Here is a 26637-nt window from a genome sequence, read left to right on the forward strand (position 1 = left end):
TTTTCTGTCCGTCCGACGCCCGCTCGCGCTCTCGATATGGTTTTCAGTTGAGTATTTTGTAAGATGTTACCGATGTTCGTCCTTGTATAAATAAAACTTGTTTCTGGCAATAGCCGGTGGCCCCCCGCTGCGTTTGGGGGGGCCGGGGGGGTCCTGGGAGCACCAACGCCTTCCCGTCCCCTTTCCTGTCCCCGTTGGAGCAGGGCAGGCGTCCCCAGGGCTGCGTGATTGCCCTGTGTGCCTCAGTTTCCCTTCCTGCAGCAACTGGGCTGCCCCTTTCCCGGGGTGTGGAGCTGGAGCAGCCTAGGGGGGGCTTGGGGAGGGGGGGGGCTCCATCCACCCCGCTGCCCCCAGCCCTGCCCGTGCCCCCCCTCTGTGAAGGACTCGGGGCCGGTGGGTTGGTAATGGCGGTTTTATTTGGTTAGAAAGGGGGTGGCCCCTCCGGCCAGCGCGGTACAGTGGGGGTCTCAGCCCCTTCCCCTCCCTGCCCCGAGGGGGAAACTGGGAGAACTGGGGCAGCTGGAAGGGGGCCGGGGCAGGGGGTGGTGCCATTTCTCAGTGTCCCCAGGGCCGGGGCTGTCCCCACGCTCTGTCCCCAGACCTGCTGGGCGTGGGGACACCCCCAGCTCTGCCCCTCACGCCGGGGGTCCTGGGGGGGAGCAGCGCAGCCAGGGTCAAACAACTGCCCCGGGCTCCCGGGGGCACGGTGGGTGCCCCCCCCGGCACGGAGCTGTTGCCACCGGTGATGGGCACAGGACTCACTGGGATGACCCGACAGTGGGGACCCCAACGGCGGGGACCCCTACTCGGCGTGGGGGGAGCCCGGGGAGCGGGCGAGGGAGAGCAGGAGCCGGGGCAGGAGCGATGCCACCAGCCAGGGCCCAGCCGCGTACCGGAGGAAGCTGGTGCCGTACCAGAGGGTCCCGTCGGTGGGCTGCGGCAGCCGGTGCAGGGCCTGCACGGCTCCCACGGCCAACACGGCACCAGCCAGGCGCTGCCGGGGGTCCAGCCGCTTGCCGCGGCGCGGGGGGAACGCGGCTGCCAGCCCCAGGCCCGCGGCGCTGCCGGCGTCGCGGCAGATGGAGGCGAAGGGCCGGGTGTCGCGACGGAGCCAGGCAGGGTCGGAGCACCATTCGGCGGCCAGGCAGATGGACCTGCAGAGGGGTGAGTGGGTTTGGGTGGGGGGCACGCTGCCGTGAGCCCCCCGCTCCTCGCCGGACGCTCACCAGTCGATGTCGATGCCGGCGGCGATCACCGCGCTGTGCAGGGCGACGGAGCCGAGCAGCAGGGCCAGCGCGGCGGCCGCGAAGAAGCCCGGGGAGCGGGCGACGGGGGTGCGAGCCTGCAGCCCCCAGCCCAGGGCTGCCCCTGGACGGGGAGGACAGGCAAGGTGTGGGGGTCCCGGGGGGGCTCGAGGGGAGGGGAAGGTGCCCGAAACGCCCCGGGGCAGGGGGATGGAGCGCTGCCCCCAGCCCCGCTCACCTGCCAGGATGCCGCCCACCACCTGATGAGGGAAATGGGCCAGGACGAAGACCCGCGAGAGCCCGATGGCGAGGAGGAGGAGGGCGTAGGCGCCGGGGGGGGTCAGCCTGGCCGCCGTGCTGGAAGGCAGGAGGGTCAGTGGCCGGGAGCCAGCCCTCGGCTCAGTGCTGTGCCAGTCAGGGCAGGTTTGACCCCGCTTGGCGGGAAGAATGAGCAAAACCGGGTGAAAAAGGCAAAAATCAGCGGCAGAGGCGGCTTTGCGGGGGTCCCCAGGGCTGCGCAGCCTCTTCCTGCAGCGGCCAGAGCTCCCAGGGCAGAGCCCGTGGGTGCTGCTCGCCGGGGAAGGGTCCCCCATCGCACCTCCCTCCGCCAAAAGGTGTTTCAGCGATGTCCGAGCGCCGGTTTCCCCGTTGCGGGACTCACCTGGCGCAGCGCCTGGACGCCAGCGCCGTCAGCGCGGAGACGAGCGGCCAGAGAGCCGCCCCCGTGATCATGCAGTGGCCGGAGGGGCTCCCTGCGGGGGGGAAGCACGCGACGCTGGACGCGGCGTCGCCCGGGAGAGCCGGCGACGCGTCCGCCACGCCTGGCCCTCGGCCCTGCCGCGGCCCGGGCTCCCTCCCGGCCGACAGCCGCGGCTTGGCGCGAGGATGAGGACGGAACAAGCCGGTGCCCGCGGACGACGGTCGCCTGCCCGAAATGCCAGGTGGGGTGGTGGGCTCTGCGGGCAGGGGCGAGCGAGGCGCCCGGGTCCCCGCCGCCGGCAGACTCTCCGGTGGTTTCCCGGAGCCGGCTGTGCCGTGGCGCCCGGCCCGCTCCCCGCCGCTCGCTCGTTGTCTCTGCCACCAGGCGCTGGCTGACGAGCGGCTTTCCCGCTCCGCGCGTCCTGCCAGCCCAGCAGCGTTCCCGCCCGGACGGAGCCTCCCGGCTCCCGCAGCCCTTCCCTACGGATCCCGCCGAACGCAAGGAAAAGCGTCCGCCCGGAACTCACCCGGTCCCGTTTCGCAGGAGACGGGGAACTGGCGCAACGTCACCATCCCCTCGCTGGCGAACCCCGACTCATGGACCCACCAGAACGGGCGCTCCCCGAACAGGAACCTGGTGGGGAGAGGAAACCGCAGAGCGGTGAACGGCCGAGCGCAGCCCAACGCCGCCAACGCCCATCCCGGGGGACCCAAGGGCTGAAGCCGGCAGCAGGAGGGCAGGATCCCTGCCAGTTCTTACGGCCCCCGGGGCTTTTTCTGCCATGAATGCCTGGCAGACGCGCTCCCGCGGCTTGGGTAACCTGCAGGAACTCCGCACGCTCTCGGCGTGGCGCAGGCCAGGAGCAGCACGCGTCTCTGCCCGCCGAGCGGAGTCCGCGGTTGTGTTTCTGCCACCGCTCGGCCCTCGGGGTGTCACCAGGTGTGACAGGGACCCTGCGACTCCCGGCTCTCCCCTCACCATTTGAGGACCACGTTGAGCCACTCTGACACCAGGCCGATCCACAGCACCGACACCCCCACTTTGTGGTCAAGGAAATAGGCGAGGGGGAAGCAGATGGTGAAGATGCATTTGGGATCGGCCAGGGAGGTCACGGAGATCCAGAATTTTTCCATCCAGGGCGGCCCGGACTGCAGCACCTCCGCGAAGCGGATGCCGGTGGCGTGCAGGGCATCCATCGCGCCGGGCTGGAGGGAGAGAGGGAGCGTCAGAGCTTGGCACAGAGTCCGCCTGACTGGTGCGGACCCCGGCGAGGGGCTGGGGGGTGGCTCTCCAGGGTGGGTGCCAGCCTGTGGCTCGCTCCTGCGCTGGCCAGGACCCCGAGGGACGCCTCGGCGCGTGACGCCGGCGCTGGCACAGCTGCAGGGAGCCGCTGGCCGCCTGAAGTTTGCTGGGGAAGGGTTCTCCACCCTCGCATCCCGCCCGTGGGGCGGCAGCTCCAGGAGAGCTGCGGTGGGGACGGCGGCTGACGCAGCGTGGGCGCATCCCTAGGGGCCTCAGCGTGGGGTTCACTGGAGCGGCTGGGCTGCCCTGAAGAGCCCCGGGGGCTCCTCGGGGCCTCCCTGGAGCAGTCCCGGGGTCTCCCAGGGGTCTCTCTGGGCCAGGCCTGGGGTCTCCCTGGGGCCTCCCGGGGGTCTCTCTAGAGCAGGCCTGGGGTCTCCCTGGGGTGTCTCTGGGCCAGGCTTGGGGCCCCCCTGGGGTCTTCCTGGGGTCTCCCTGGTGTCTCCCTGGAGCAGGCCCGGGGTCTCCCTGGGGTCTCCCTGGGCCAGGCCTGGGGCCTCCCTGTGGTCTCCCTGGAGCCTCCCGGGGGTCTCTCTGGGCCAGGCCTGGGGCCTCTCTGGGGCCTCTCTGGGGCCTCCCTGGGGTCTCCCCGGCCAGGCCCGGGCCCTCCCTGGGCCCACTGGCGGCTGCCGGAGCGGCCGGGCCCTCCCGCTGGCACCTGGTGACGCTCCCCGAGCCGCGGCGGGCCCGGGGGTGCCGGAGGGGGGTGGTGTGTGTGTCTCTGTCACCCGGGCCCCCCCGCCGCCGGCCCCGCTCCCTCCCAGCCGCGTCCCGCCCCGCCCCCCCCGCGCTCCTCTCACCGTCCCCTTCCGCCTACAACCCCCAGCAGCCCCCGCGGCGCCGGCCGGCTACGGCGCGACGCGAGGGCCAAATCGCGGGGCGGAGCCAGAGACCCCGGCAGCGGCGGCCTCGCTCTCACTCCCCCCACCCCCCCCCCCCCAAGCCAAGGTCACCCCGCCCCTCGTCGCGCGCGGTGACGTAGCGCGGCGGCCCCGCCCCTCGCCGCGCCTGGCCGAGGCCGAGCCGCGGCGGCCGCTGCGGGGCTGGAGAGAAAATGGCGGCGCCGGGCGAGTACTTCAGCGTGGGCAGCCAGGTCTCCTGCCGCACCTGCCAGGAGCAGCGCCTGCAGGGCGAGGTCGTCGCCTTCGATTACCCCAGCAAGATGCTGGCGCTCAGTATCCCCCCTGCGGCGGCGCCTCGGCGGGGGGAGCGGCCCGCCCGGGCCTGGGCCGCCGGGGAGGGGGGGGCTCGGAGGGGAGGGCGGGGGTGGAGGGGTGCTGGGGGGGGTCTTGGGGGGAGCGTTGTGGGGGGGGAAGCGGGGGGCTCTGCGCTGGGGTTACTGGGGGGGAGCGGGAGCCCTGTGGTGGGGTTACTGGGAGCGTGGGCAAACATGTAGTGGGGTTACTGGGGGAGCGAGGAGCCCTGGGGTGGGGTTACTGGGAGTATGGGGAACTCTGTGATGGGGTTAATGGGGGAGCAGTGAGCCCTGGGGTGGGGTTACTGGGGGGGAGCGGGAGCCCTGTAGTGGGGTTGTTGGGGGGGTATGGGAGCCCTGTGGTGGGGTTACTGGGGGGTCTGGGAGCCCTGCAGTGGGGTTATTGGGAGTGTGGGGAGCCCTGTGTTGGGGTTACTGGGAGCGTGGGAAGCCCTGTGGTGGGGTTACTGGGGGAGCGAGGAGCCCTGCAGTGGGGTTACTGGGGGGTCTGGGCACCCTGCAGTGGGGTTACTGGGAGTGTGGGGAGCCCTGGGGTGGAGTTACTGGAGGGGAGTGAGGAGCCCTGTGGTGGGGTTACTGGTGGGCTGTGGGAGCCCTGTGGTGGGGTTACTGGGGGAGCGAGGAGCCCTGGGGTGGGGTTACTGGGGGAGCGGGGAGCCCTGTGGTGGGGTTACTGGGGGGTCCGGGAGCCCTGCAGTGGGGTTACTGGAGGGGAGTGAGGAGCCCTGTGGTGGGGTTACTGGGGGGCTGTGGGAGCCCTGTGGTGGGGTTACTGGGGGAGTGAGGAGCCCTGGGGTGGGGTTACTGGGGGAGCGAGGAGCCCTGGGGTGGGGTTACTGGGGGAGCGAGGAGCCCTGGGGTGGGGTTACTGGGAGCATGGGGAGCCCTGTACTGGGATTAGTGGTGGGGTGTGGGAGCCCTGGGGTGGGGTTACTGGGGGAGCGAGGAGCCCTGGGGTGGGGTTACTGGGAGCATGGGGAGCCCTGTACTGGGATTAGTGGTGGGGTGTGGGAGCCCTGGGGTGGGGTTACTGGGGGAGCGAGGAGCCCTGGGGTGGGGTTACTGGGGAGAAGTGGAGTGCCCTGTAGGGAGGTTTTTGGGGTGTGGGAGCCCTGTGTTGGGGTTACTGGGAGGCAGTGGGATGCCCGACAGGGAGGCTTTGGGAAGGAATGAGGAGTCCCGCGGTGGGGTTAATGGAGGGGGGAGCCCTGTGCTGGGGTTACTGGTGGAGGGTGGGATGCCCTGTAGGGAGGTTTCTGGGGGAGCGAGGACCCCGTGGTGGGGTTCTTGGCAGGGTGGGGAGCCCCGCAGTGGGGTCGCTGGGGGGAGAGCGGGGCACACTGTAGTGAGGTTTGGGGGGGGTGAGGTGCCCTGTCGTGGGGTTAATGTGGGGGGGAGTGGGGTGCCCTCTGAGAAGGTTTTTTGGGGAGCAGGGAGCACTATAGTGGGGTTAATGGGAGTGTGGGGAGCCCTGTAGTGGGGTTACTGGGGAGAAGTGGGGTGGCCTGTGGGGAGATTTTTGGGGGGGTGAGGAACCCCACAATGGGGTTAATGGGAGGGGGAGTGGGGTGCCCTATGGTGAGGTTTGGGGGGGAAGTGGGGCACCCTATGGTGAGGTTTTGGGAGGAGTGGGGAGCCCAGTACTGGGGTTACTGGGGAGCCCTACAGTGGGACTGTCTGGGGTAGGGGGGGAGTAGCTCCATAGAGGGCTGGGGTTCTATGGGGAGGCCTTGGGGGGGGCAGGGAGAATGGGGGAGTCGGGGGGGGGTGTGGATCTTGAGGACAGCAGGAGCCCTGGGGGGGGGGGGGGTGTCCTAGAAGGGGATGGGCAGCTTTTTGGGGGGGCAGAGGGAGGCCTTGGCAGCATGGTGAGGTCCCGTGGGGTGGGCAGGGCCTGGTGGGCTTTAGGGAGGGTGGGGGAGGCCTGGAGGGGTGGGAGCCCCTGGGAAATATTAGGTCAGGGGTCCCCGGTGGGCTTTGGGGCAGGGGGGAGCCCTCATCGGCCCTGTGGGATTTAAGGGGAGACCGTGGCGGCAAGGCAAGGTCCTCTGAGGGTAGGGGGGGCTCTGAGGGGTTCGGGAGAGGTTTGAGGAGCTCTGGGGGCTGTGCCAGAAGTGCCCTGTGGCTGGGGGAGCGAAGGGACGGGGGGTCTGGGGGCTGCCCTGGGCCTCGGGTGAGGAAGAGGAGGGAAAGCAGTGCTCGGGGGGTTAAAATACAGATTTACGAGGGTGTGCTTTGCGTTTTAACCTGTGAGTACGGTGAAGGCGAAGGGCCAGGGGCCGTCAGGGAACAGCAAAGGGGCCGCTGAAGGTGGACCCTCAGCCCGGGGACTGGTGCTGGGAGGAGACTGGAGGCCCTGGGGCTGGGTTCTGGGGCGATGGAGGAGCTGTCAGAGGGGTTCGTGGCTGGAGGAAACGCCGCAGGAAAAGCCCTGCGGGGTGCTCGGGCGTTAGGGAGACTGGGGACCTGTCCTGGGCTCAGCTCCTGGTCCTGCTGGTGTGGTCTGGGGTGGGTTGGGGAAGCTCCCCAGGCCCGAGCGGAGGCTGCAGGAAAGGCTGGAAGGGGTTGGCTGAGTGCGTCGCGCTGGCGGTCTGCTCTGGGGAGGGCTGCCAGCCCCTCGTCTGGCTCTGCCCTGGCTCTGGCTCTTCCTCCCGAAGCTGGGATGCTCTGTCTCATCCCCCCGAGAAGGAAGAGACCGGGGTTCCCCGGGCATCCCTCGTTCTCCCTCCTTTACTGGGAGGTGTTTGCTAGGGAGGGCTTCACCCGCACAGCCGGGCCCGGGGAGGAAGAGTCGCCTCCGTGAGCATCTCTTCCGCGGAGGAGACGGCGTCGGCGCGGAAGAGGCTCTCGGTGCTGTGCTCCGGGCTCTTTCCAGCAGCCGGGGGAGCGGGGGGCTAACGACGCAGCCTCCCGGGGAACAGATTGCGCAGGAATTCGTGTCAGCACTGGAAGGGGTGGGTTGTTGTTATTTTTTTCCTGGGGGTGGTGCACTGTTGTCTCATTTACACTTTCCAGTCGTGCTGCGAGAGCGACCACAACAAACCTCGCTGCGTTTGAGGTGTGCGAGGGCGAGGAGGCTTTTCCCGGGGAGCAGCCGAGCAGCTCTGCTTCCGCCCGCGCTGGGGCCTGCTCCCGGGGAGGCCGCTGGCCTGCGGGAGGGAATAGTCGCGGTATGAAAGGTGCAAATTTGTTGGGTGGTGCTTGTGGCGAGCGGGGACCCCGGCAGCAGCACCTCTCCGACTCGTCGGGACGGAATCGCTTTTTCGGCGGAGAGCGTGCAGCATCCCCGGCCGTGCGTGTTCTGCGTTCAGCAATTATTGCCTGGAAAACTCGTGCTATAGTCAGGGCAACTGGATCGGCATCAGATGGGCCCAGGAAGAGGTGGTTGACGGCGTTGGGGTCTCACGGGTGACCCCGTGCTTGGCTGAGTAGGGACGGGGTGGTGGAGGAGCTCGCTGGAAACCAAGCGTTCTCCTGGTTTGCTCCTCACAGCTCTGTGCATCGGGCCCGAGAGCGTCTCCGTCTGGATTTGTTTTCCTTAACGCTTTTTCCCCTCCAGAATGCCCCTCTTCCAGTGGAAAGCCTAATCACGCAGATATCCTGCTTGTAAACTTACAGTATGTTTCAGAAGTGGAAATAATTAACGACCGCACGGAAACGCCTCCTCCTTTAGCTTCACTCAACGTTAGCAAGGTAAGACCCTGCCCTGGGGGGCTCGGGGGCTGGCAGGGAGGGATTCGCGGGGGGAGGTCCCTGTTGGGCAGGAGGCAGCTTTGAAACTTCAAATCACCCGCTCCACTCCCAACCTCCCGCGGCTCCGTTGAGGGTTTAGGTGATGATATTTTGGGTGTGTCGAGTCTCCGTGACCTGCTGCCGGGGTCTGGACCCTCTCTGTGTCGGGGTTGCTCAGCGAGGGAGCTCCCAGTTTCGTTCCATCCGCGAGCCAGTCCTCGCTGTGCTTGCCTGGCGAGCCGATGCCGTCGCTGCCCTCGGCTCCCCTGGCGCCTGCCCACCCTCTGCTCTGTATTTACACCGTGTTTGCTCCAGTGTGGTCCTGCCCTGTAGAATGAAGTGCCTGGGCAATGCTGCAGCCTCCCGTTAGAGCACTTGGAGCTCGGAGAGCGGCTCTGCCCAGCGCCGAGCCCCGTGCCCTCTTCGGAGGCCGCTCTGCTGCGTGCCGGCCTCCAGCTGCGGGAGGAAGCGGGGATTTCTGTGCTGGCGAGCAGATGCGAGTTGCTGCTTCAAATGCTGACGGAGAATTTCAGCGTCAGGGCCTCCGGGGCGTTTTTAGTCATGTTGAGGCTGCAAAGCACCTTGTGACTGGGGAGGGGTGCGGTGGTCTCGACCCTCCTGGCTCCGCGGCAGCCCCGGTGCCTTCGGCAGAGGGATGTGATGTGGTTCTTCGGTGGACAGGGAGAAGGGAGGACGGAGCCTTGCGTAAACGTGCAGGAGGTTCTTCCCCTGACAGCGGGTGACCTGAGTGCTCAAATCAAAACCTGCGGGAGGAGATGGGCATGGCTGAAGCTGCTGCTCCGCTTACCTGAGCCCATGCTGCTCCTCGCGGGCGCTCTCCCCACAACCCCAGGTTGAGAACGTGCTGGAGCACTCAGTGTGCTCCTGTGGGTGATGGTAGGCGAGGTTTGTGCTTCGCTGGGTGCCCACTCTGCCCGCAGCCCGCTCTCCCCGTGGGTGTTGGTCACTTTGGAATCAACGATTTTTGGGTGAAGCCGAACAGCGGGGGGTGGAGAGGAGCAGTGAAGCACACGCAGTTGGATTTTGAGGAACTGCTTTTCGTACGGCCTTCGGGAAGGCGATCGCTTCTGACACCTGGAGATGGTCTGGAAAAAAGGGCAGGTGAACCCGAGCCCTGGGTGTTGGTACGAAGTGGCTGGAGACAGCCGGGCTCCGGGAAGGCCAGCAGTGTGCCCTGGCTGCCAAGAAGGCCAGTGGCATCGGGAGTGCATCATGAGGAGTGTGGTCAGCAGGTCCAGGGAGGTTCTCCCCCCCTCTACTCTTGCCCTAGTGAGGCCCCATCTGCAGTGCTGTGTCCAGTGCTGGGCTCCCCACTTCAACAAAGATGAAGAGCTACTGGAGAGAGTCCAGCAGAGGGCTACGAGGATGATGAGGGGACTGGAGCATCTCTCCTACGAGGAGAGGCTGAGGGAGCTGGGCTTGTTCAGCCTGGAGAAGAGAAGGCTGAGAGGGGACCTTAGAAATGCCTCTAAATATCTACAGGGTGGGGGTCAGGAGGACGGGGCCAGACTCTGTTCAGTGGTGCCCAGCGACAGGACAAGGGGCAACGGGCACAAACTGAAGCAGAGGAAGCTCCAGCTGAACCCGAGGAAGAACTTCTTCCCTCTGAGGGTGACGGAGCCCTGGCCCAGGCTGCCCAGGGAGGCTGTGGAGTCTCCTTCTCTGGAGATATTCCAGCCCCGCCTGGACGCGGTGCTGTGCAGCCTGCTCTGGGTGACCCTGCTTGGGCGGGGGGTTGGGCTGGGTGACCCACAGAGGGCTTTTTCAACCCCTGTGATTCTGCAAGGTCTGGCTGTGGGGCTTTTCAGTTGTCACCTCCTTGATGCCCTGGGGAAGCCTCCTCCGGGCTCTGCCTGCTGGTCGGTGTCGCGTGGTGGCACCAGCTGGGCCTCTGTAACCCCCGTGGGTGCCTTCTCGGTGGGTTTGCACGGTGGTGGTGGTCTCGAGTGACACAGCGCCTGCAGAGATATGACTTGGTTGTGACTGCATCGAGTGACCTCGCCGGGAGCGCAGCCGGGCCTGCTGAGCGGGAAACGCCCCGCGCGACTTCGGATAACTCGCTTCAGCCTTTCCGGCATCAAAATAACTGGTGTGGGTGAAAAAAAATGAATCAAATCGTATCTTCAGTGGCTGGAAGCTGGTGTGCAGCCACCAGCGTGGCCGTGTCCCCACCCCCAGTGACAGGAGGGCTTTTTCCACGCTGTTCCGATCGCCCGATCTGCATCTCCTCGCCCAAGAACATGCTGGCAGGCTGAGGTCCGCAGGTTCTGCAGAACTGGGATGTAGATGAGCTGATACTGGTCATACTGGGGGAAGCAGCTGTTGGCATGCAGGAATGCTTGTGGTGCTCGAGGGCAAGCCTTTGCTGCTCTGAAGGCCCCGGGGAGCAAGCAGAGCCCCCCGGGTATGCTCAGCACTTCGCTGCTTGGTCCTGAGCGGGGAGAAGACGTTGGGACCAGAAGACCTGGAGGCGAGGGGCCAGCGAGGCAGCGGGAGGTGATGCCGGTGCGACCGAGGGCTGGCAGCGGGTCGGTCAAGTTCTGGCTGATCTCAAAGCTGCCGGTGATGGGTGGCAGGGGAGATGGAAGAGGCTGGGGCCTGTGCCGGTCGCTCTGGGGACACCATCCTGCCCCGAGGGGCTGGCCCGCGCTGGGGACCTCGGCTGCCCGGGGCAGGAGATCCCTGTGAGTCGCCCAGGGACGCTGCGCTGGGCCCTTCTCACCAGGCTGCCGGCACCCGAGCGGGACGGGGGCCATCCCGGCGGCGAGGGGCTGCGGCGCGGCGCTCGGGGGCCCTCACCGGCTCCTCGTGCCGCGTTTTCCTCATTCATACGGACGTGAACGGGGAGGTGACTCACTCGTTCACGTCAGCGTCGCACAGGGCGCGTATCCGAGTCTTCAGCAGCCCCGGCGCCTTCGGGCGCTCGCTGCTGGGGGCGTGAGGCCGTGCGGCGCGGGGAGCAAGGCTGTTTGGAGGGCTTGGATCAGGGAGGCTGGAGGCTCGGCGTGTCCGATGCGGGGATAGCAGCAGTGATCAGGGAGAGCACGTCCTGTGGCAGGGGAGGGACGAGTGAGGGGACCCTGGGTTTGGTGCTCGGTTCATAAAGGAACCAGCGCTGCAGGTGAGTCAGCTCTAGGGCTGATGTACTCAGGCCAGTGGCTAGTGGTGTCCTCCAAGGGTCAGTACTGGGCCCAGGCTTGTTCAACTTCTTCATCAATGATCTGGATGAAGAGTTAGAGTGCACCCTCAGCAAGCTTGCTGATGACACCAAACTGGGAGGTGTGGTGGATACACCGGCAGGCTGTGCTGCCATCCAGCGTGACCTGGACAGGCTGGAAAGTTGGGCGGAGAGGAACCTGATGAAGTTCAACATGGGCGAGTGCAGGGTCCTGCACCTGGGGAGGAACAACCCCATGCACCAGTACAGGCTGGGGCGGACCTACTGGAGAGCAGCTGTGTGGAGAGGGACCTGGGTGTCCTGGTGGACGACAGGGTGACCATGAGCCAGCAGTGTGCCCTGGGTGCCAAGAAAGCCAATGGGATCCTGGGGTGCATCAAGAGGAGTGTGGGCAGCAGGGCGAGGGAGGTTCTCCTTCCCCTCTACTCTGCCCTGGTGAGGCCCCATCTGCAGTGCTGTGTCCAGTGCTGGGCTCCCCAGTTGCAGAAAGAGGAGGAGCTACTGGAGAGAGTCCAGCAGAGGGCTACGAGGATGATGAGGGGACTGGAGCATCTTTCCTATGAGGAGAGGCTGAGTGAGCTGGGCTTGTTCAGCCTGGAGAAGAGAAGGCTGAGAGGGGACCTTAGAAATGCCTCTAAATATCTGCAGGGTGGGTGTCAGGAGGACAGAGCCAGACTCTTTTCAGTGGTGCCCAGCGACAGGACAAGGGGCAATGGGCACAAACTGAAGCCTGGGAAGCTCCAGCTGAACCCGAGGAAGAACTTCTTCCCTCTGAGGGTGACGGAGCCCTGGCCCAGGCTGCCCAGGGAGGCTGTGGAGTCTCCTTCTCTGGAGATATTCCAGCCCCGCCTGGACGCGGTGCTGTGCAGCCTGCTCTGGGTGACCCTGCTTGGGCAGGGGGTTGGGCTGGGTGACCCCAGAGGTCCCTGCCAACCCCGACCATGCTGGGATTCTGTGACTCTGGCGAGGAGGAGGACGAGGACGAGGATGAGGTTGGACTTTGCTGGCTGCTGCTAATCCTGGGGTCTAGGAGCACCCGATGAAGGGGTGCTGGGATGCTGCCCATGATGTCGGCGCGTGAGGGGCTGCTCTTCATCCGCACTGAACCACGGTGTCTGGGCTCCTCGCTGTGGCCTGTTGTCACCCACCTCGCAGGGCTGTCCCCAGAGCTGTGGTGCCAGCAGCGGAGCCCGTTGGGAACCGGGTGCGCCGGCCTCGGGGAGCAGCCCTGCTCCGGCGACGAGTCAGCGCGGCCCTGGAGAAGGCTGGTGGTTGCGTGCGTGGCTTGGATGCAGGAAAGTTACTGGGAAACATTGCACCCAGTCTGAAAAACCATTTTGGAAGCCGGGACTGGTGGTCTTGGAGAGAGCAATTCCTGCATAGAGTGACGGAGGTGGCTTCAGAGCCGGCTTGTGCCGGGTCCAAGAAAAGATCCCCGGCTTCTCCCGTCGCCCTGTTACGGCTTCCGTGGCTCGGCGGGAGGCTGAGGAGCCCATGGCGAGCGACCCAACGCTGGCGCAGCGAGCCAGCCCGCCTGGGCACGGAGAGGAGACGCCGGGGCTGCCGTGGCACGAGCCGGGCTGGCTGGGACGGGGAAACTGTCCCTTACCGGCATTATTTGCTGCAAAAAGTGTCCCCACGCGGTGGGAGCTCGGGCTTTCCCTACCAGAGAGGGCTTTGGAGAGGGTGAAGCCGTCCTCGCGCAGCGTGGAGGAAGGCAGTCTGGCTTGGGACGGTTCCGGGGAGGAGGAAGAGGAAGGCTGGCGTGGGCGGCAGTGCCAATGTGGCTCTTCCACTGCGGCAGCCCCGGCCGGGGAGAGGCAGCTGGCCCCGCGCTGCCTGCCCGCAGGCTCCTCTCCTCCCACCGCCGCGGGATGTCACACCGGGGACGCCAGGGTTTCCCCTCTCTGCTCCGGGACCCCGCCGGCGTAATCCCACTTCCCCGCGCACCGACGCTGTGAGCTGCCGGAGCAACTCCCAGATCACCCATCCTGCTTGTTTTTTTGGGGGGAACAGAGTAGCTGCTCCGGGATGAAGTTGCTCACGCTCCTGTGTGGTGCGTACGGAGGCATTTACACCCCACGAGCCCGAACGTAGTGGTTATTCCGGGCTCATTTTGCCTGGCTGCGTGCCTTGAGTAAACAGCGAGCAGCGGAAGGTGGTTTGGACCTAAAATGCAGTAATTAATTCAGGAGAGGCAGAGGGGAAGGTGATGTTTGGCTGATTTACTCCCTGTGCCTAATCAGGGGCATGCGAAAAGAGGGACCTCGCACCCCTAAAATACCAGGGGGGGGGACACAGGCAGTGGTGACAGTGTCTGGAAACGGTGTTAAGCTGTGGCCTCCGGGTTGTGCAGAGGAAGGTGCGGTGGGAGGGTGGAAATTGGGTGCTCATCACCCCGATTTAATTGGCGAGGCGGACAGCGAGCGGCAGAGCTGCATCTGCGGGCGGGACCCGTCCCCTCGGAGCTCTCACGGCCGCTCGGGCGATGCTCGGCTGAGCTCCCTCTCTCTTGGTCTCCCCTCCAGCTTGCCAACAAAGCGCGGACGGAGAAGGAGGAGAAGATGAGCCAGGCGTATGCAATTAGTGCTGGTGTCTCTCTGGAGGGGCAGCAGCTCTTCCAGACTATACACAAGACGTAAGTCCCCTCCTCGGTGCCGCTGGTGACCCCTGCGCTCTGCCTCGGCCCACGTGCCGCTGCCTGGGAGCCGCTTGTGTCCCCGTGTCGCTCGGTGGAAGGAGCCCCGGGGCGGGTTTGCAGTGCCCGGTCCCTCGGGCTGGCCATGGAACGCTGCCGACACGTCCCAGGAGCCACTCGAGTCCCCGTGTCACTTGGTGGAAGGAGCCCTGGGGCGGGTTTGCATTGCCCAGACCCACGGGCTGGCCATGGAATGCTGCTGACGTGTCCTGGGATGTGCTGGCTGGAGCCATGCAGCCCTCGGGGACAGGCGATGGCTCCCTGCCCACTCCCTGCCCCTTCCTGGCACCCACCGGCCACGTGCGGGTCCCTGCGGGCTCCCACCCCTCGTTGGCTGGGTACCCGGAGGGGTACCGGGTGCCTTCTGCACCCACATCACCCCCTCGGTGCGACGAGCTCTGGGGGGGCGGGTGGGTGGTGGCTTTCAGAGGGGCTGGGGGCCGCGGGAGCGTGTTGGTTCATGCCATGTGTGTGTCCCCCCGCAGCATTAAGGACTGTAAATGGCAGGAGAAGAACATCGTGGTGATGGAAGAAGTCGTTATCGCCCCTCCCTACCAGGTGGAAAACTGTAAAGGCAAAGAGGGGAGCGCCCTGAGTCACGTACGCAAAATAGTGAGTACGGAGTGGGACGGGGTGGGGGGGCTGCTGGCACCGGGAGCCCCCTGTGGTCCCTCCATGGGTGGGCTCCCCGTGAGAGCCCCCCGTGGTCCCTCCGAGTGTGGGGACGCTGGGAGCCCCCTGTGGTCCCTCTGAGGGTGGGCTCCCCACGAGAGCCTCTGTGGTCCTGCCAAGGGTGGGCTTCCTGCGAGAGCCCCCCGTGGCCCTGTGAGAAGCCCCCCGTGGTCCCGCTGTGGGTGAGCTCCCCGCCAGATCCCCCTATGGTCCTGCTGTGAGTGGGCTCCCTGCAAGAGCCCCCCGTGGCCCCACAAGACCCCCCATGGCCCCGCCATGGGTGGGCTCCCCGCGAGAGCCCCCCGTGGTCCTGCCATGAGGAGCACGGGGCTATGAAGGGCTTGGGCTGGGGGGGTTTGGGGCAGCTGGGGGGGGGCTGGGTCAGGTGTGGGGCTGAGGCTGGGGTGGCTCCTGGGATAAGCGTGGGGCTGTGAGGAACTGGGGTAGATGTGGGCTGGGGAGGGGGGGTTGGGGCAGGTGTGGGACAGTTGGGGGGGGGGCCTGGGGTAAAATGTGGGGCTGGGGGCTTCTCGGGATAAGCTCTCCCCACGAGTGCCCCCCGTGGTCCCTCCGTGGGCCTGTGTTGAACCCCTCTTCTCTGTCCGTGTCCCCCCCCTCCCCGCCGGCAGGTGGAGAAGCATTTTCGAGACGTGGAAAGCCAAAAGGTAATGCAGCGTTCACAAGCACAGCAGACACAGAAGGAGACGTCCCTCTCGTCCTGAGGCCCAGCGCCGCGTCGGGGACCCCCCCCCTTGCCGTGCCGGACCCCCCCCCTGCCCCACCGGGCACCGGTGGGCGGCGGCGGGGGGCTCAGCTTTTATTTCCTTTTTTTCTGAGCTCGTTAATGGGGAGCTCAACCGATTCCAAACCTTAGACTTTAAAACAAACGAGAAAAAGAGAATAATTTAAAAGCTCATGCATTACTTGACTAACAGACTTTCTTTTGTCCGCCATCTTTTCCTTCCCACCAGGCAGTCGGGCGGCGTTAGTTTTATTTTTTGACCGTTCCTTTCCTCCCCCTCCTCTCCTCCTCCCCCCCCGCCAAGCCCCCCACCCCCCTTTACTTTTCTAAAGGGGGTCTGTCACCCCGTGCCCCCCCTGCCTGCCCCTCGGGAGGATCCCGTCCCTCTCCCCGCACCCCCCCCTCTGAAAATAAAAGTAACGAGCCGACTGCGGTGGCCGAACCGGGACCCTCGTGACCAGCGCGGTCTCGTTTTAATTTTGTTTGCACAGGGCAAGGCTTGAATTAGTCTTATTTTTCTTATCTTTAAATATATATATGAATATATATTAAAATGTTCTTTAAATATTTTCTGCTTCTAGCAGTTTTCTCAACCAGGATCGTGGCAAAAAACCCCCCCACTCCCCCGCCCGGGGCCTGGCTCGGATTCCCCCTTCCCCCTCTCCTTTTCTTTTTTTCTTTTTTTTTTTTTCTTTTTTTGCCCCTTTTTTTGCTTTTTTTATTCTCTTTTAAGTTTTTATTTTCCTTTTTTTTTTTTTTTTTTTTTGCCATGATCCTCCCCCTTCCCCCCCCTTTTTTTTTGGTTTTGGTTTTGAACAGCGCTGGCTCAGCCCCGATCGATTCAAGCCCTGCCTGCAGAGGAGTTAAAAATGAAAAAAAAAAAGAAAAAAAATCATTTAAAAAAAAAAGGAAAATTTTTTAGTATTGTTTAGCAAAAAAAAAAAAAAAAAAACACAATAAAACCCGAAATTTTTTTAACCATCACCCGTCTCTGGCGCTCTGGGGGGCGGGGCTTGCGGGAGGGGCGGGGCTTGAGTGGCGGGGCGGGGCCTCCACTAGGGAACGGTGCTTAGGGGGCGGGGTTTTGTGCGGGGCGGGGTTTCGCGCGATGGGCGGGGCTTGCGGTCGCCGCGCTTCCGGCGCGGGGCGGGCCTTCCGGCGCGGGCGGGCCTGGCGGCGATGGCGGCGGGCCGGGGGTGGCGGCGGCGGGCGCTGCGGCTGCTGACGGCGGGCGGCGGGGTCCTGCTCACCCGCTTCCCCTTCTGGCACTGCTTCAGCGGGCTGCTGCTCTGCGCCGAGCGCGCCGACGGGCGCCGGTGCGGGGCCGGGGGGGGCTGCGGGCCTGCGGGGGGGCCTGGGGCAGGGGGGGCCTGGGGGCTCCTGAGGTAAATGTGGGGCTGGGAGGGCCTGGGGGGCTTCTGGGGTAAGCGAGGGGCTGGGAGGGCCTGGGGCAGGGGGGGGGTCTGTGGGTCTGGAAGGGCCTGGGGCTGGGGGGGGTTCTAGGGTGAGTGTGAGGCTGGAAGGGCCTGGGGTTTTGAGGGCCCGGGGAGCTTCTGGGGTAAGTGTGGGGCTGTGAGGGCCTGGGGCTGGGGGCTCCTGGGGTAAGCCAGGGGCTAGGAGGGCCTGGGGCTGGGCCAGGTGTGGGGCTGGGAGGGTGTGGGGCTGGGGGGCCTCTGGGGTGAGTGTGGGGCTGGGAGGGCCTGGGGCTGGGCCGGGTGTGGGGCTGGGGGGCCTCTGGGGTAAGCGAGGAGCTGGGAGGGCCTGGGAATCTCCTGGGGTGAGTGTGGGCCTGGGAGGGCCTGGGGCTGGTGTGGGGCTGGCACGGGGGGGTTTGGGGATAAGCATGGGGCTGGGAGGGACCTGGGGCAGGTGTGGGGCTGAGCCTGGGGGGCCTGGGATAAGCGTGGGGCTGAGGCTGGGCAGCTCCTGGGAGAAGCACGGGGCTGGGAGGGGCTAGGGGGGTTTGGTGGGGCTGGGTCAGGTGTGGGGCTGAGGCTGAGTGGGCTCCTGGGGTAAGTGTGGGGCTGTGAGGAACTGGGGCAGGTGTGGGGGCTGGGGGGGGGGGGTTTCGGGCAGGTGTGGGACAGTTGGGGGGGGCCTGGGGTAAAATACGGGGCTGGGGGCTTCTTGGGATAAGCGTTGGGCTGGAGGAGTCTGGGGCAGGCGTGGGGCTGGGGGCTTCCTGGGATCAGCGTGAGGCTGGGGGGGAGGTTGGGGCAGTGGTGGGATTGCGGGGGGGGTGGTGGGTCAGTTGTGAGATGGCTGGGGGGGGGTTGGGGCGGCTGTGGGACGGCTGGGGGGGGTTGGGGCAGTTTTGGGATGGCTGGAGGGGGTGTGGGCGCCGGGGGGAGGGCAGAGGGGCAGTTAGGGGGGGCGTGGGAGGCCGCATGGGGCTGGGGGAGGGCTGTAGCGGGCTTAGGGGGCGAGGAGGGATTCTGGGGGAGCCCAGCGGGGGGGTCTGGAGCTGCCTTCCCCCCCCCTCCCCAGGAAGCCGGACATCCCGGTCCCCTACCTGTACGTGGACATGGGGGTGGCCGTGCTCTGCGCCAGCTTCATGTCCTTCGGCGTCAAGCGCCGCTGGTTCGCCCTGGGGGCCGCGCTCCAGCTGGCCGTGGCCACCTACGCCGCCCACGTCGGCGGCCACGGCCACTACGGCGACTGGCTGAAGGTGAGGACCCCCCCCCCCCGACCCCCCCACACCCCGTGGCGGGGGTCGGGGGGCTGACGGTGACCCCCCCCCGTCGCGGCGCAGGTGCGGATGTACTCGCGGACCATCGCCATCATCGGCGGCTTCCTCGTCCTGGCCAGCGGCGCGGGCGAGCTCTACCGGCAGAAGCCGCGCAGCCGCGCGCTGCAGTCCACGGGCCAGGTCTTCCTCGGCATCTACCTCATCTGCCAGGTACGGGGGGGCGTGGGGCGGCGGGGGGGGGGGGGCACGGCCACCTCTGGCCCCCCACCCGCGGCAGGCACCGGGCTGGGTCTGCGGGGGGTTCCCTCCCAGGGGGAGAAGCCTCGTGCAATCACTACCAGTGCTACCAGTGCCACTGTTACCACTGCGCTTCAGCCCCCCCTGTCCCCCCCCCCCCCCCAAGGCCTGTGAGGGGGTGGGGGGAACGTGGCCACCTCCTTTCCCCCCCGGCAGTCACCAGGCTGGGTCTGCGGGGGGGGTCCCTCGCAATGGCAGAAGCCTCAGGTGGGCACTACCAGTGCCACCAGTGCTACCAGTGCCGCTGTTACCACTGCGTGCCAGTCCCTCCCCCCAAGACCTACTTGGGGGGGGGGGGGACATATAGCCACCTCCTGCCCCCCACCCACAGCAGTCACTGGGCTGGGTCCAGCGGGGGGTCCCTCCCAGGGGGAGAAGCCTCAGGTGAGCACCACCAGTGCCACCAGTACCACCAGTGGCACTGTTATGGCCACACTCCAGCCCCGCCCTGTCACCCCCCAGGCCTGTTTGGGGGGGGGCACACACACATGGCCACCTCCTGCCCCCCACCCACAGCAGTCACCAGGCTGGCTCTGCCGGGGGGGGGTCCCTCCCTCCCAGGGGGAGAAGCCTCAGGTGAGCACCACCAGTGCCACCAGTACCACCAGTGGCACAGTTACCACCGTGTCCAGCCCCCCCCGCCCCCCCCCCCCCCAGGCCTGTTTGGGGGGGGGGCACACACACAGCCACCTCCTGCCCCCCACCCACAGCATGCACTGAGCTGGGTCTACCGGGGGGTGGGGGGGTCCCAGGGGAGAAGCAGCCTCAGGTGAGCGTTACCAGTGCCACCAGTGCCACTGTGACAGCCACGCTGCAGCCCCCCCCCCCCGTGTCCCCCCCCCAGGCCTACTCCCTGCAGCACAGCCAGGAGGACCGCCTGGCCTACCTGAACCACCTCGGGGGGGGCGAGCTGGCCCTCCAGCTCCTCTTCATCCTCTACGGGCTGCTGGCCCTGGCCTTCCTCTCGGGCTGCTACGTGCGGGCGGCGGCGCAGGTGCTGGCGGTGCTGCTTCCTCCCGCCATCCTCCTCATCGACGGCAACCTCGCCTACTGGCACGCCGCGCGCCGCGTCGAGTTCTGGAACCAGATGAAGCTCATCGGGCAGAGCGTCGGCATCTTCGGGGCCGTCGTCATCTTGGCCACCGACGGCTGAGCCGGGGCTGCGTGGGGGGGGGGGGCGGGGGGTTTTTAATGAATCGCTGCTATTTATTCTTTTATTATTATTATTATTATTATTATTCTTTTATTTTTAAAATAGTTGATAATTTTGGTGCAGGATGGGGCGGGGGGAGTTGTGCCCGTGGGGTGCTGGCCACTGTGTGGCCAAGCCCCCTCCCCACCAAGGTGTCCCCCCCCCCAGGTGTTTTTTTTACTGATAAGAAGTCTTTTACCTCGTCCCGGGGCTCCCTCGGCTGTTGTGTGCCCGGGGGGGCTCGGGGAGGGGGGGGACACCCGCTTTTGGGGGGCTCGGGGAGGGGGGGAGCCGCTTTTGGGGGGCTTGGGGAGAGGGACACCCGCTTTTGGGGGGCTTGGGGAGGGGGGGAGCCGCTTTTGGGGGGCTTGGGGGGAGGGACACCTGCTTTTGGGGGCTCAGGGAGGGGGGGAGCCGCTTTAGGGGGCCTCGGAAGGAGCTGGTGTGTGGCTGGGCAGCGCTGGGTGTTCTCTGCAGCGGGGAAACTGAGGCAGGGGGGAGCGGGCTCGGGTGGGGGCTTTTGCCACCCGTCCCTGCCGGCGTGGGGGCTCGGTGTGGTTATGGGGGGGTTGGCAGACCCCCGGTGTCCCCCCTGGCCGTGTCCTCGCTGTCCCCCGGACTGGGCTGGCCTGTGTCCCCCCCCCCCGGGGCTGTGGAAAAGCAAACAGAGCTGATAAGGGCCTTCCTCGGGGGGGGGGGGGACACGCGTGGGCCCGGAGGCTGCAGCGGAACCGGGGGGCCATAAAGCGCGGGGGGGCAGCGGGGCCCTGTTTGCTCGCCCTCCGCCTTTCCGACCCCCCCCCCCGGGCTGGGGGGGGCTGCGGGGGCTCCTCGCCCTCCTGGGACCTCCCCCACCCCACGCCGGGGGGGCTGTTGGGGCTCCGGCGCTGCAGCTTCAGCCCCCGACCCTCCTCCTCCTCCTCTCTGCCCCTGGGAGGGGTGGGGGGCGCAGGGTGGGCACCCCCGAGGGGGGGTGCTCTGCCCGGGGGGGGGTCACAATTCCACCCGCTGGCAGAGCCATCCTGTGACCTTTGGAAAATGGCTGTTTGCTGTCACTCGGGGGAAATGGGGCGGAAAATTCCCCCCCCCGCACCCCCCCCCCCCACGCAGGGGGCCCGGCTCTGTGCCGTGGGGGGGGGCCCAGACCCCGACCCTCACCCCCGGCTCGGGGACAGCCGTGCTGCTGCGGTGACATCGCCGCTGGCCTGCGGGGTTTGGTGCCCCCCCCCCCCCCCGCCTCCGCGACCCCCACGATGGGGCTGAGCCCCCCCCCCTCCCCGACCTGGGGGGGCACGCGGCTCTGTCTGCAGCCCCATCGATCCAATTAGTCCTAATTAACAGCTCCTTCGTTTGGAGGACGTGAAAGGTGCTGGGCTGGGGGGGGGGCTGCGCCCACTCCCCCTGCCCCCCCCAAGGCTGGCGTGGGGCCGAGCACGGCGTGGCCGGGGCAGCCTGGCCCCCCCCCGGTGAGACCCCCCCGCGGCCACGCCACGGGAATGGGGGGGTGAGTGTGTGTGTGTGCCCCCCCCCGGGGACAGCCACGGGGCCGGGACCCCCGCGGTGGCACGGCCGGGTCGCCAGTGGGGAGCCTGTCCCCCCCCCGCAACCCCCCCAGCCCGGGCTGGGGCACCCCGGGGGTCCCGCAGAGCTCTGTCCCCCCCCGCCCGCGCCGGAGGCACCCCGGGGTCCCGCAGAGCCGTGTCCCCCCCCCCCAAGCAGGGCCGGAGGCACCCCGGGGGTCCCGCAGAGCCGTGTCCCCCCCGCCCGGGCTTGGGGCAGCCCGGGGGGTCCCCGCCGTGTCCCCCCCCCATCCCAGCGCATCCAGGTGCGGCTGCTTGTGGGTGGGAGCACCCCGGGGTTTTTGGGGACCCCCTCTCCCGTCCCAGCCCCCCCGCGGTGGCCCCCACCCGGCGGGGACCCGGAGCCCCCCCCCCAGCACGTCCCCGCCGGGCTGGCCGTGCCTCAGTTTCCCCCCGGCGCGCCGGCCCGGGGCGTTGATTGCTCCTTAATGAGAAATCCATAACGAATCAGTGCCCCCCCCCGCGGGGGGCTCGGCGGGGGGGGGGGTCGGAAAGGGCACCGCATCTGTCCTGGAGGGCTGGGACAGCGGGCGATGGCGGGGGGGCTGCGGGGGGGGGGGGGGGCTGTGGTGACGGGGACTGTGGTGGGGGGCTGCAATGGGGCTGCGGGTGATGCGGGCTGGGGGGGGGGGGCTTTCGGGGGGGGCTGCAGTGGGGCTACGGTGATGGGGGCTGGGGGGGCTGCGGTGGTGGGGGCCATGATGGGGGGCTGCGGGGGGCGGCTGCGGTGACAGGGCCGGCGGTGGGGGGCTGTGTTGGGGGGCTGCACTGGGGGGGCTGCGGTGGGGCTGCGGTGAGGGGCTGGGGGGGGGGCTGCGGTGGGGGGGCTCCGAGCCCGACCGTCTGGGGACCCAGAGGCAGCTGCGAGCTGTGCCCCCTCCCCGGGCTGTGCCCCACGCGTGCCCGGTGCCAGGGCTGTGTCCCGTGTCACTGCCGTGTCCCCTGTGCCGCGTCACGGCTGTGCCGTCTGCGTGGCCCGGGGTGTGTCCCGTGTCCCTGCGTGTCGCGGCCGTGTCCTTGGGGCTGTGCCTGTGTGCCCTGGCTGCGTGTCACATCCGTGTCCGTGTGCTGTGTCCGTGTGTCCTGTCTGCGTGTCACATCCGTGTCTGTGTGCCATGGCTGCATGTCACATCCATGTCCATGTGCTGTGGCCATGTGCATAGCTGTGTGTCACATCCATGTCTGTGTGCCCTAGCTGTGTGTCACATCCGTGTCCACATGCCATTGCCACATGCCGTGTCCCTGGCCGTGTCCCTGTGCCGTGTCCCTGTGCCATGTCCCTGTCCCATCCGTGTCCCTGTGCCGTGTCCGTGTCCCATCCGTGTCCCTGTGCCATGTCTCTGTGCCGTGTCCCTGTGCCATGTCCCTGTCCCATCCGTGTCCCTGTGCCGTGTCCGTGTCCCATCCGTGTCCCTGTGCCGTGTCCCTGTCCCATCCATGTCCCTGGTGCCATGTCCCTGTCCCATGTCCCTGTGCCGTGTCCCTGTCCCCCGTCCTTGTCCCCGTGCCCCACGCTCGCCCCGGCCTGCACCCCCTCCCCTCGCTGCAGGCTGGGGGGCTCGGCCGAGCGACGGGGACAGGGACAAGGTGCTGGCACGTGTGGAGGGGGGGGCTGCCGGGGTCCTGCCGTGCCCGTGGGTCGGTCACGGGGGGGGGGAGGAGCCAGCAACCCCCCCCGAGGCCATAAAACCCGGGCGGGCGCGGGAGCTGCCGAGTCCCCGGCTCGGTGTCCCCGACTCGGTGTCCCCCGCGCTGTCCCCCCGCTGCCAGCCCCTGCCTGTCACCTCCCGCCTCCTCCAGCGTGAGTGCGGGGACAGCCCGGCCACCGGGCTGGGGGCTTGGGGGGACCCCGGGTGGGGGGGATGGACCCCTTGGGGACATGGGGGGGGGATCCCTGGAGGGGAGGTGTCCCATGGGTGGGGGTCCCTGAAGGGGAGGTGTCCCCTGGGGGGGGGTCTCTGGGGGTCCTTTGGAACGGGGCACCTGCCTTGGGGACACTGGGAGGGGTCCCTGGGAGGGATGTGACCCCATGGGGACTTGCAGGGGGGGTCCGTGGGAGGGAGATGGCCGCTTGGGGACATTGGGGGGAGGTCCCTGGAGGGGAGGTGTCCCTTAGGGTGGGTCCCTGGGCGTCCTTTGGAGCGGGACACCTCCCTTGGGGACACTGGGGGGGGTCTCTGGAGGGGAGGTGTCCCCTGGGGTGGGTCCTTTGGAGCAGGACACCTCCCTTGGGGACACTGGAGGGGGGTCCCTGGGAGGGATGTGACCCCGTGGGGACTTGCAAGGGGGGTCTGTGGGAGGGAGATGTCCCTTTGGGGAGACGGGAGGAGGTCCCTGGGGGTCCCTAGGAGGGAGGTGGCCCCTTGGTTGGGGACATTGGGGGGGGGGGGGGGCTCTGGAAGTCCCTGGGGGTGAGCTGTCCCTGTGGGGTGACCTCAGGGAGGGAGGTGACCCCGTGGGGGGACCTGGGGTCCCGGGAGGGGGAGGGAGACGTCCCCGTGGGGCTCAGGGCCACCCCCAGGGGTGCGATGTCCCCACGGGGGACAGGGTCCTCAGGGACGGGACGTCGCTGTGGGCTTGGGGGTCCGGGGGTGCTGGGGGACACACACACACAGAGCTGCCCTGGGACGAGATGGGGATCCCTACGGGTGCTGGCGGTCCTGGGGGTCCCCGGGACCGATGTCCCCCGTCCACCTGGCAGATGGTGACGTCGCGGCGGCCGCGGCGCGTGCCGGTGGCCCTGGGCGCGCTGCTGTGCCTGGGCGCGCTGGCGGCCGCGTACCCCCCCAAACCCGAGACCCCCGGCGACGACGCCTCGCCCGAGGAGCTGGCCCGCTACCTGGCGGCCCTGCGCCACTACATCAACCTGGTGACACGGCAGAGGTGAGCGTGCGACACGCGTGTGCGGGCCCCGCGACACGCGTGTGAGCCTCCGTGCGCGCGCGGGAAGGGCCCCCGCTCGCACGCTCGTGACCCCCCCTTTGCACACCCGTGACCCCCCCTTTGCACACCCGTGACCCCTGTGGGTGCACTCGGCGGATGCCGCTTGCACGCTCGCCCGCGGTCCCGTTTGCACGCCCGCGTGTGCCCCGGTGCACGCGTGCGCTCCGTGTCCCGCAGGTACGGCAAACGCGCCGGCCCGGAGGCCCTGCTGTGGGAGCTGCTCCCCGGGGCCAGCAGCGGCAGGTCACGGTGAGCGGCCCCGTCCTGTCCCCGTCCTGTCCCCATCCCCGTCCCCATCCCTGTCCCCATCCTCATCCCTGTCCCCATCCCTGTCCCCATCCCCATCTCTGTCCCCATCCCTGTCCCCATCCCTGTCTACATCCCTGTCCCCATCCTGTCCCTGTCCCCATCCTGTCCCCATCCCTGTCTCCCTGTCCCCATCTCTGCCTCTGTCCCCATCCCTGTCCCGGTCCCGTCCCCATTCCTGTCCCCGTCCCGTCCCCGTCCCTGTCCCCATCCCTGTCCCCGTCCTGTCCCATCCCTCTCCCCATCCGTGTACCTGTCCCTGTCCTGTCCCCATCCTGTCCCTGTCTCTGTCTTGTCTCTGTCCTGTTCCTGTCCCTGTCCTGTCCCTGTCCCCATCCCCGCCCCTGTCCCCGTCCCTGTCTGTCCTGTCCCCATCCTGTCCCTATCCCCGTCCCCATCCTGTCCCTGTCCCGGTCCTGTCCCTGTCCCCATCCCCGTCCCTGTTCCCGTCCCTGTCTGTCCTGTCCCCATCCTGTCCCTGTCCCGATCCTGTTCCCATTCCTGCCCCATCCTGTCCCCGTCCCTGTCTCTGTCCTGTCCCGGTTCCTGTCCCCGTCCCCGTTCCTGTCCCGGTCCCTGTCTCTGTCCTGTCCCTGTCCCCATCCTGTCCCCTTCGCCCCGAGGGCTGCAGCCCCCCCCCCCCCCCCCCGGGGTCCCGGGGTGGGTTGGGGTCCCGGGGGGGTCCCGGGGGATCTCGCCCCCCCCGTTCCTCACGCCAGCTCTTCCCCGCAGGTCCGACGGCGACTCGGCGTGGTGACCAGCCCCCTTGCCCCCCCCCAGCCCCCCGCCCCCCCCGCTCCCCCCGCGGGTCCCGCGGCTCTGCCCCAGGCTGGGCCCCAGCACCCACCCCCCTCCGGAGGGCCGGGGACCCCCAGAGCCCGGCCCGGGGGTGTCTGGCGTGGGGGGGCCCGGACCCCGTCCCCAACCCAGCGCTGTCGGGGGGGGGTCCGCGCGGTCCCTGCACGCCCCCGGCAGCGGCAATAAAGAGCACGATCGTGGGCACCCGCGTGGGCTGCGTGGGGGGGGCGGGGAGAGGGATGGAGGGGTGCGGGGGCACGGGGGGCTGCGGGTGATGGAGGGGTGCGGGGGGAAGGAGGGGTTGCGGGGGGAAGGAGGGAGGGGTGAGGGGGCTGGAGGGGTGTGGGGGGAGGGATAGAGGGGTGCAGGGGGGATGGAGAGAGAGATGAGAGGGGTGGAGGGGTGCGGGGGGGACGGGGGGGTGCGGGTGATGGAGGGGTGCGGGGAGAAGGAGGGGTGCAGGGGGCTGGACGGGTGCAGGAGTGTGGGGGGATGGAGGGAGGGGTGAGGGGGGTGGAGGGGTGCAGGAGGACTGGGGGGTGAGGGTGATGGAGGGGTGCGGGGGGAAGGAGGGGGGACAGAGAGGTGCAGGGGGGCGGAGGGGTGTGGGGGGTGGAGGGGTGCAGGACGGATGGAGGGAAGGGTGAGCGGGTGAGTGGGATGGAGGGAGGGGTGCAGGGGGAGGGCTGGAGGGGTGCAGGGAGATGGAGAGAGGGGTGAGGGGGGTGGAGGGGTGCAGGGGAATGGAGAGGTGCAGGGGGGATGGAGGGGCGTGGGGGGAAGGAGGGGTGCGGGGGGCTGGAGGTGGGTGCAGGGGGTGAGGCCGGGGTAAGGAGTCAGGCAGAGAGGACCCGCTGGGGTGCCAGGGTGGGGGGGTGGGGAGAGGAGTGGGGAGCGGGAGGTTGGGGGGTGATGTGCTGGGGGGCTGGGGCACACCGGGGCTGGATACTGGGGTGCACTGGGGCTGGATACTGGGGTGCACTGGGTGCCGGGGTGCACTGGGTGCGGGGGATGCGCTCTCGATCGGTGTCGGGGTGCAGGGGGTGGAGTGCACTGGCACCGGGTGTTGGGGTGCAGGGGGTGCTCTGGGCACGGGGTGCACTGGGTGGGGGGCTGCCATGATGCTGGGGGTCCTGGGGGACAGTGGTGGTGGGTGCTGGGGTGCAGCGGGTGGGGAGCGTGGGGTTCACTGGTGGCAAGTTCTGGGGTGCGCTGCGTGCACTGGGAGTGGGGGGCACTGGGATTGGGGGTGTGCTGGAGGTGGGAGGAACTGGGAGTGGGGTTCTGGGGTGCACTGGGAGTGGGGTGCACTGGGAGTGGGGTGTGCTGG

General features: G+C 67.9%; 4 protein-coding genes across 5 annotated transcripts; 3 read left to right on the top strand and 1 right to left on the bottom strand.

The window, feature by feature from the left end:
• Positions 1-397: 397 nt before the first annotated feature.
• On the bottom strand, positions 398-4122 carry G6PC3 (glucose-6-phosphatase catalytic subunit 3). 2 transcript variants are annotated; one of them, XM_075443311.1, is made up of 7 exons: positions 4044-4122; positions 2923-3149; positions 2471-2577; positions 1906-1996; positions 1483-1601; positions 1227-1368; positions 398-1154 (listed from the first exon to the last, which is right to left on the bottom strand). In XM_075443311.1, the coding sequence occupies exons 2-7, from the start codon at positions 3138-3140 to the stop codon at positions 803-805; spliced, it is 1029 nt and encodes a 342-aa protein (XP_075299426.1). In that variant the 5' UTR covers positions 3141-3149; positions 4044-4122; the 3' UTR covers positions 398-802. The 2 variants fall into 2 exon arrangements, with proteins under 2 accessions (XP_075299426.1, XP_075299425.1); XM_075443310.1 differs by lacking the exon at positions 4044-4122 and adding an exon at positions 3902-4007.
• A 107-nt stretch (positions 4123-4229) lies between these two features.
• LSM12 (LSM12 homolog) lies at positions 4230-16452 on the top strand. Its single transcript, XM_075443725.1, has 5 exons — positions 4230-4418; positions 8019-8152; positions 13919-14028; positions 14574-14700; positions 15390-16452. The coding sequence occupies exons 1-5, from the start codon at positions 4298-4300 to the stop codon at positions 15480-15482; spliced, it is 585 nt and encodes a 194-aa protein (XP_075299840.1). The 5' UTR covers positions 4230-4297; the 3' UTR covers positions 15483-16452.
• A 224-nt stretch (positions 16453-16676) lies between these two features.
• Positions 16677-19652, top strand: TMEM101 (transmembrane protein 101). Its single transcript, XM_075443613.1, has 4 exons — positions 16677-16818; positions 17990-18170; positions 18255-18401; positions 19333-19652. The coding sequence occupies exons 1-4, from the start codon at positions 16682-16684 to the stop codon at positions 19639-19641; spliced, it is 774 nt and encodes a 257-aa protein (XP_075299728.1). The 5' UTR covers positions 16677-16681; the 3' UTR covers positions 19642-19652.
• Positions 19653-23961: 4309 nt separating this feature from the next.
• LOC142364251 (pro-neuropeptide Y-like) lies at positions 23962-25266 on the top strand. Its single transcript, XM_075443556.1, has 3 exons — positions 23962-24143; positions 24381-24452; positions 25242-25266. The coding sequence occupies exons 1-3, from the start codon at positions 23962-23964 to the stop codon at positions 25264-25266; spliced, it is 279 nt and encodes a 92-aa protein (XP_075299671.1).
• Positions 25267-26637: the final 1371 nt, after the last annotated feature.

This window comes from Opisthocomus hoazin, chromosome 26, assembly GCF_030867145.1.
Source record: "Opisthocomus hoazin isolate bOpiHoa1 chromosome 26, bOpiHoa1.hap1, whole genome shotgun sequence".
NCBI classification, from domain to species: domain Eukaryota; kingdom Metazoa; phylum Chordata; class Aves; order Opisthocomiformes; family Opisthocomidae; genus Opisthocomus; species Opisthocomus hoazin.

Coding starts and splice junctions, on each gene's coding strand:
- G6PC3 (XM_075443311.1), bottom strand. CDS start 3,140: ATGGATGCCCTGCACGCCACCGGCATCCGCTTCGCGGAGGTGCTGCAG. Junction 1,997..2,470: donor CTCCTGCGAAACGGGACCGG/GTGAGTTCCGGG, acceptor TCCCCCCCGCAG/GGAGCCCCTCCGGCCACTGC. Junction 1,602..1,905: donor GCGTCCAGGCGCTGCGCCAG/GTGAGTCCCGCA, acceptor CCTGCCTTCCAG/CACGGCGGCCAGGCTGACCC.
- TMEM101 (XM_075443613.1), top strand. CDS start 16,682: ATGGCGGCGGGCCGGGGGTGGCGGCGGCGGGCGCTGCGGCTGCTGACG. Junction 16,819..17,989: donor GAGCGCGCCGACGGGCGCCG/GTGCGGGGCCGG, acceptor CCCCCTCCCCAG/GAAGCCGGACATCCCGGTCC. Junction 18,171..18,254: donor ACTACGGCGACTGGCTGAAG/GTGAGGACCCCC, acceptor GTCGCGGCGCAG/GTGCGGATGTACTCGCGGAC.
- LSM12 (XM_075443725.1), top strand. CDS start 4,298: ATGGCGGCGCCGGGCGAGTACTTCAGCGTGGGCAGCCAGGTCTCCTGC. Junction 8,153..13,918: donor CTTCACTCAACGTTAGCAAG/GTAAGACCCTGC, acceptor TCTCCCCTCCAG/CTTGCCAACAAAGCGCGGAC. Junction 14,029..14,573: donor TTCCAGACTATACACAAGAC/GTAAGTCCCCTC, acceptor GTCCCCCCGCAG/CATTAAGGACTGTAAATGGC.
- LOC142364251 (XM_075443556.1), top strand. CDS start 23,962: ATGGTGACGTCGCGGCGGCCGCGGCGCGTGCCGGTGGCCCTGGGCGCG. Junction 24,144..24,380: donor AACCTGGTGACACGGCAGAG/GTGAGCGTGCGA, acceptor CGTGTCCCGCAG/GTACGGCAAACGCGCCGGCC. Junction 24,453..25,241: donor GCCAGCAGCGGCAGGTCACG/GTGAGCGGCCCC, acceptor TCTTCCCCGCAG/GTCCGACGGCGACTCGGCGT.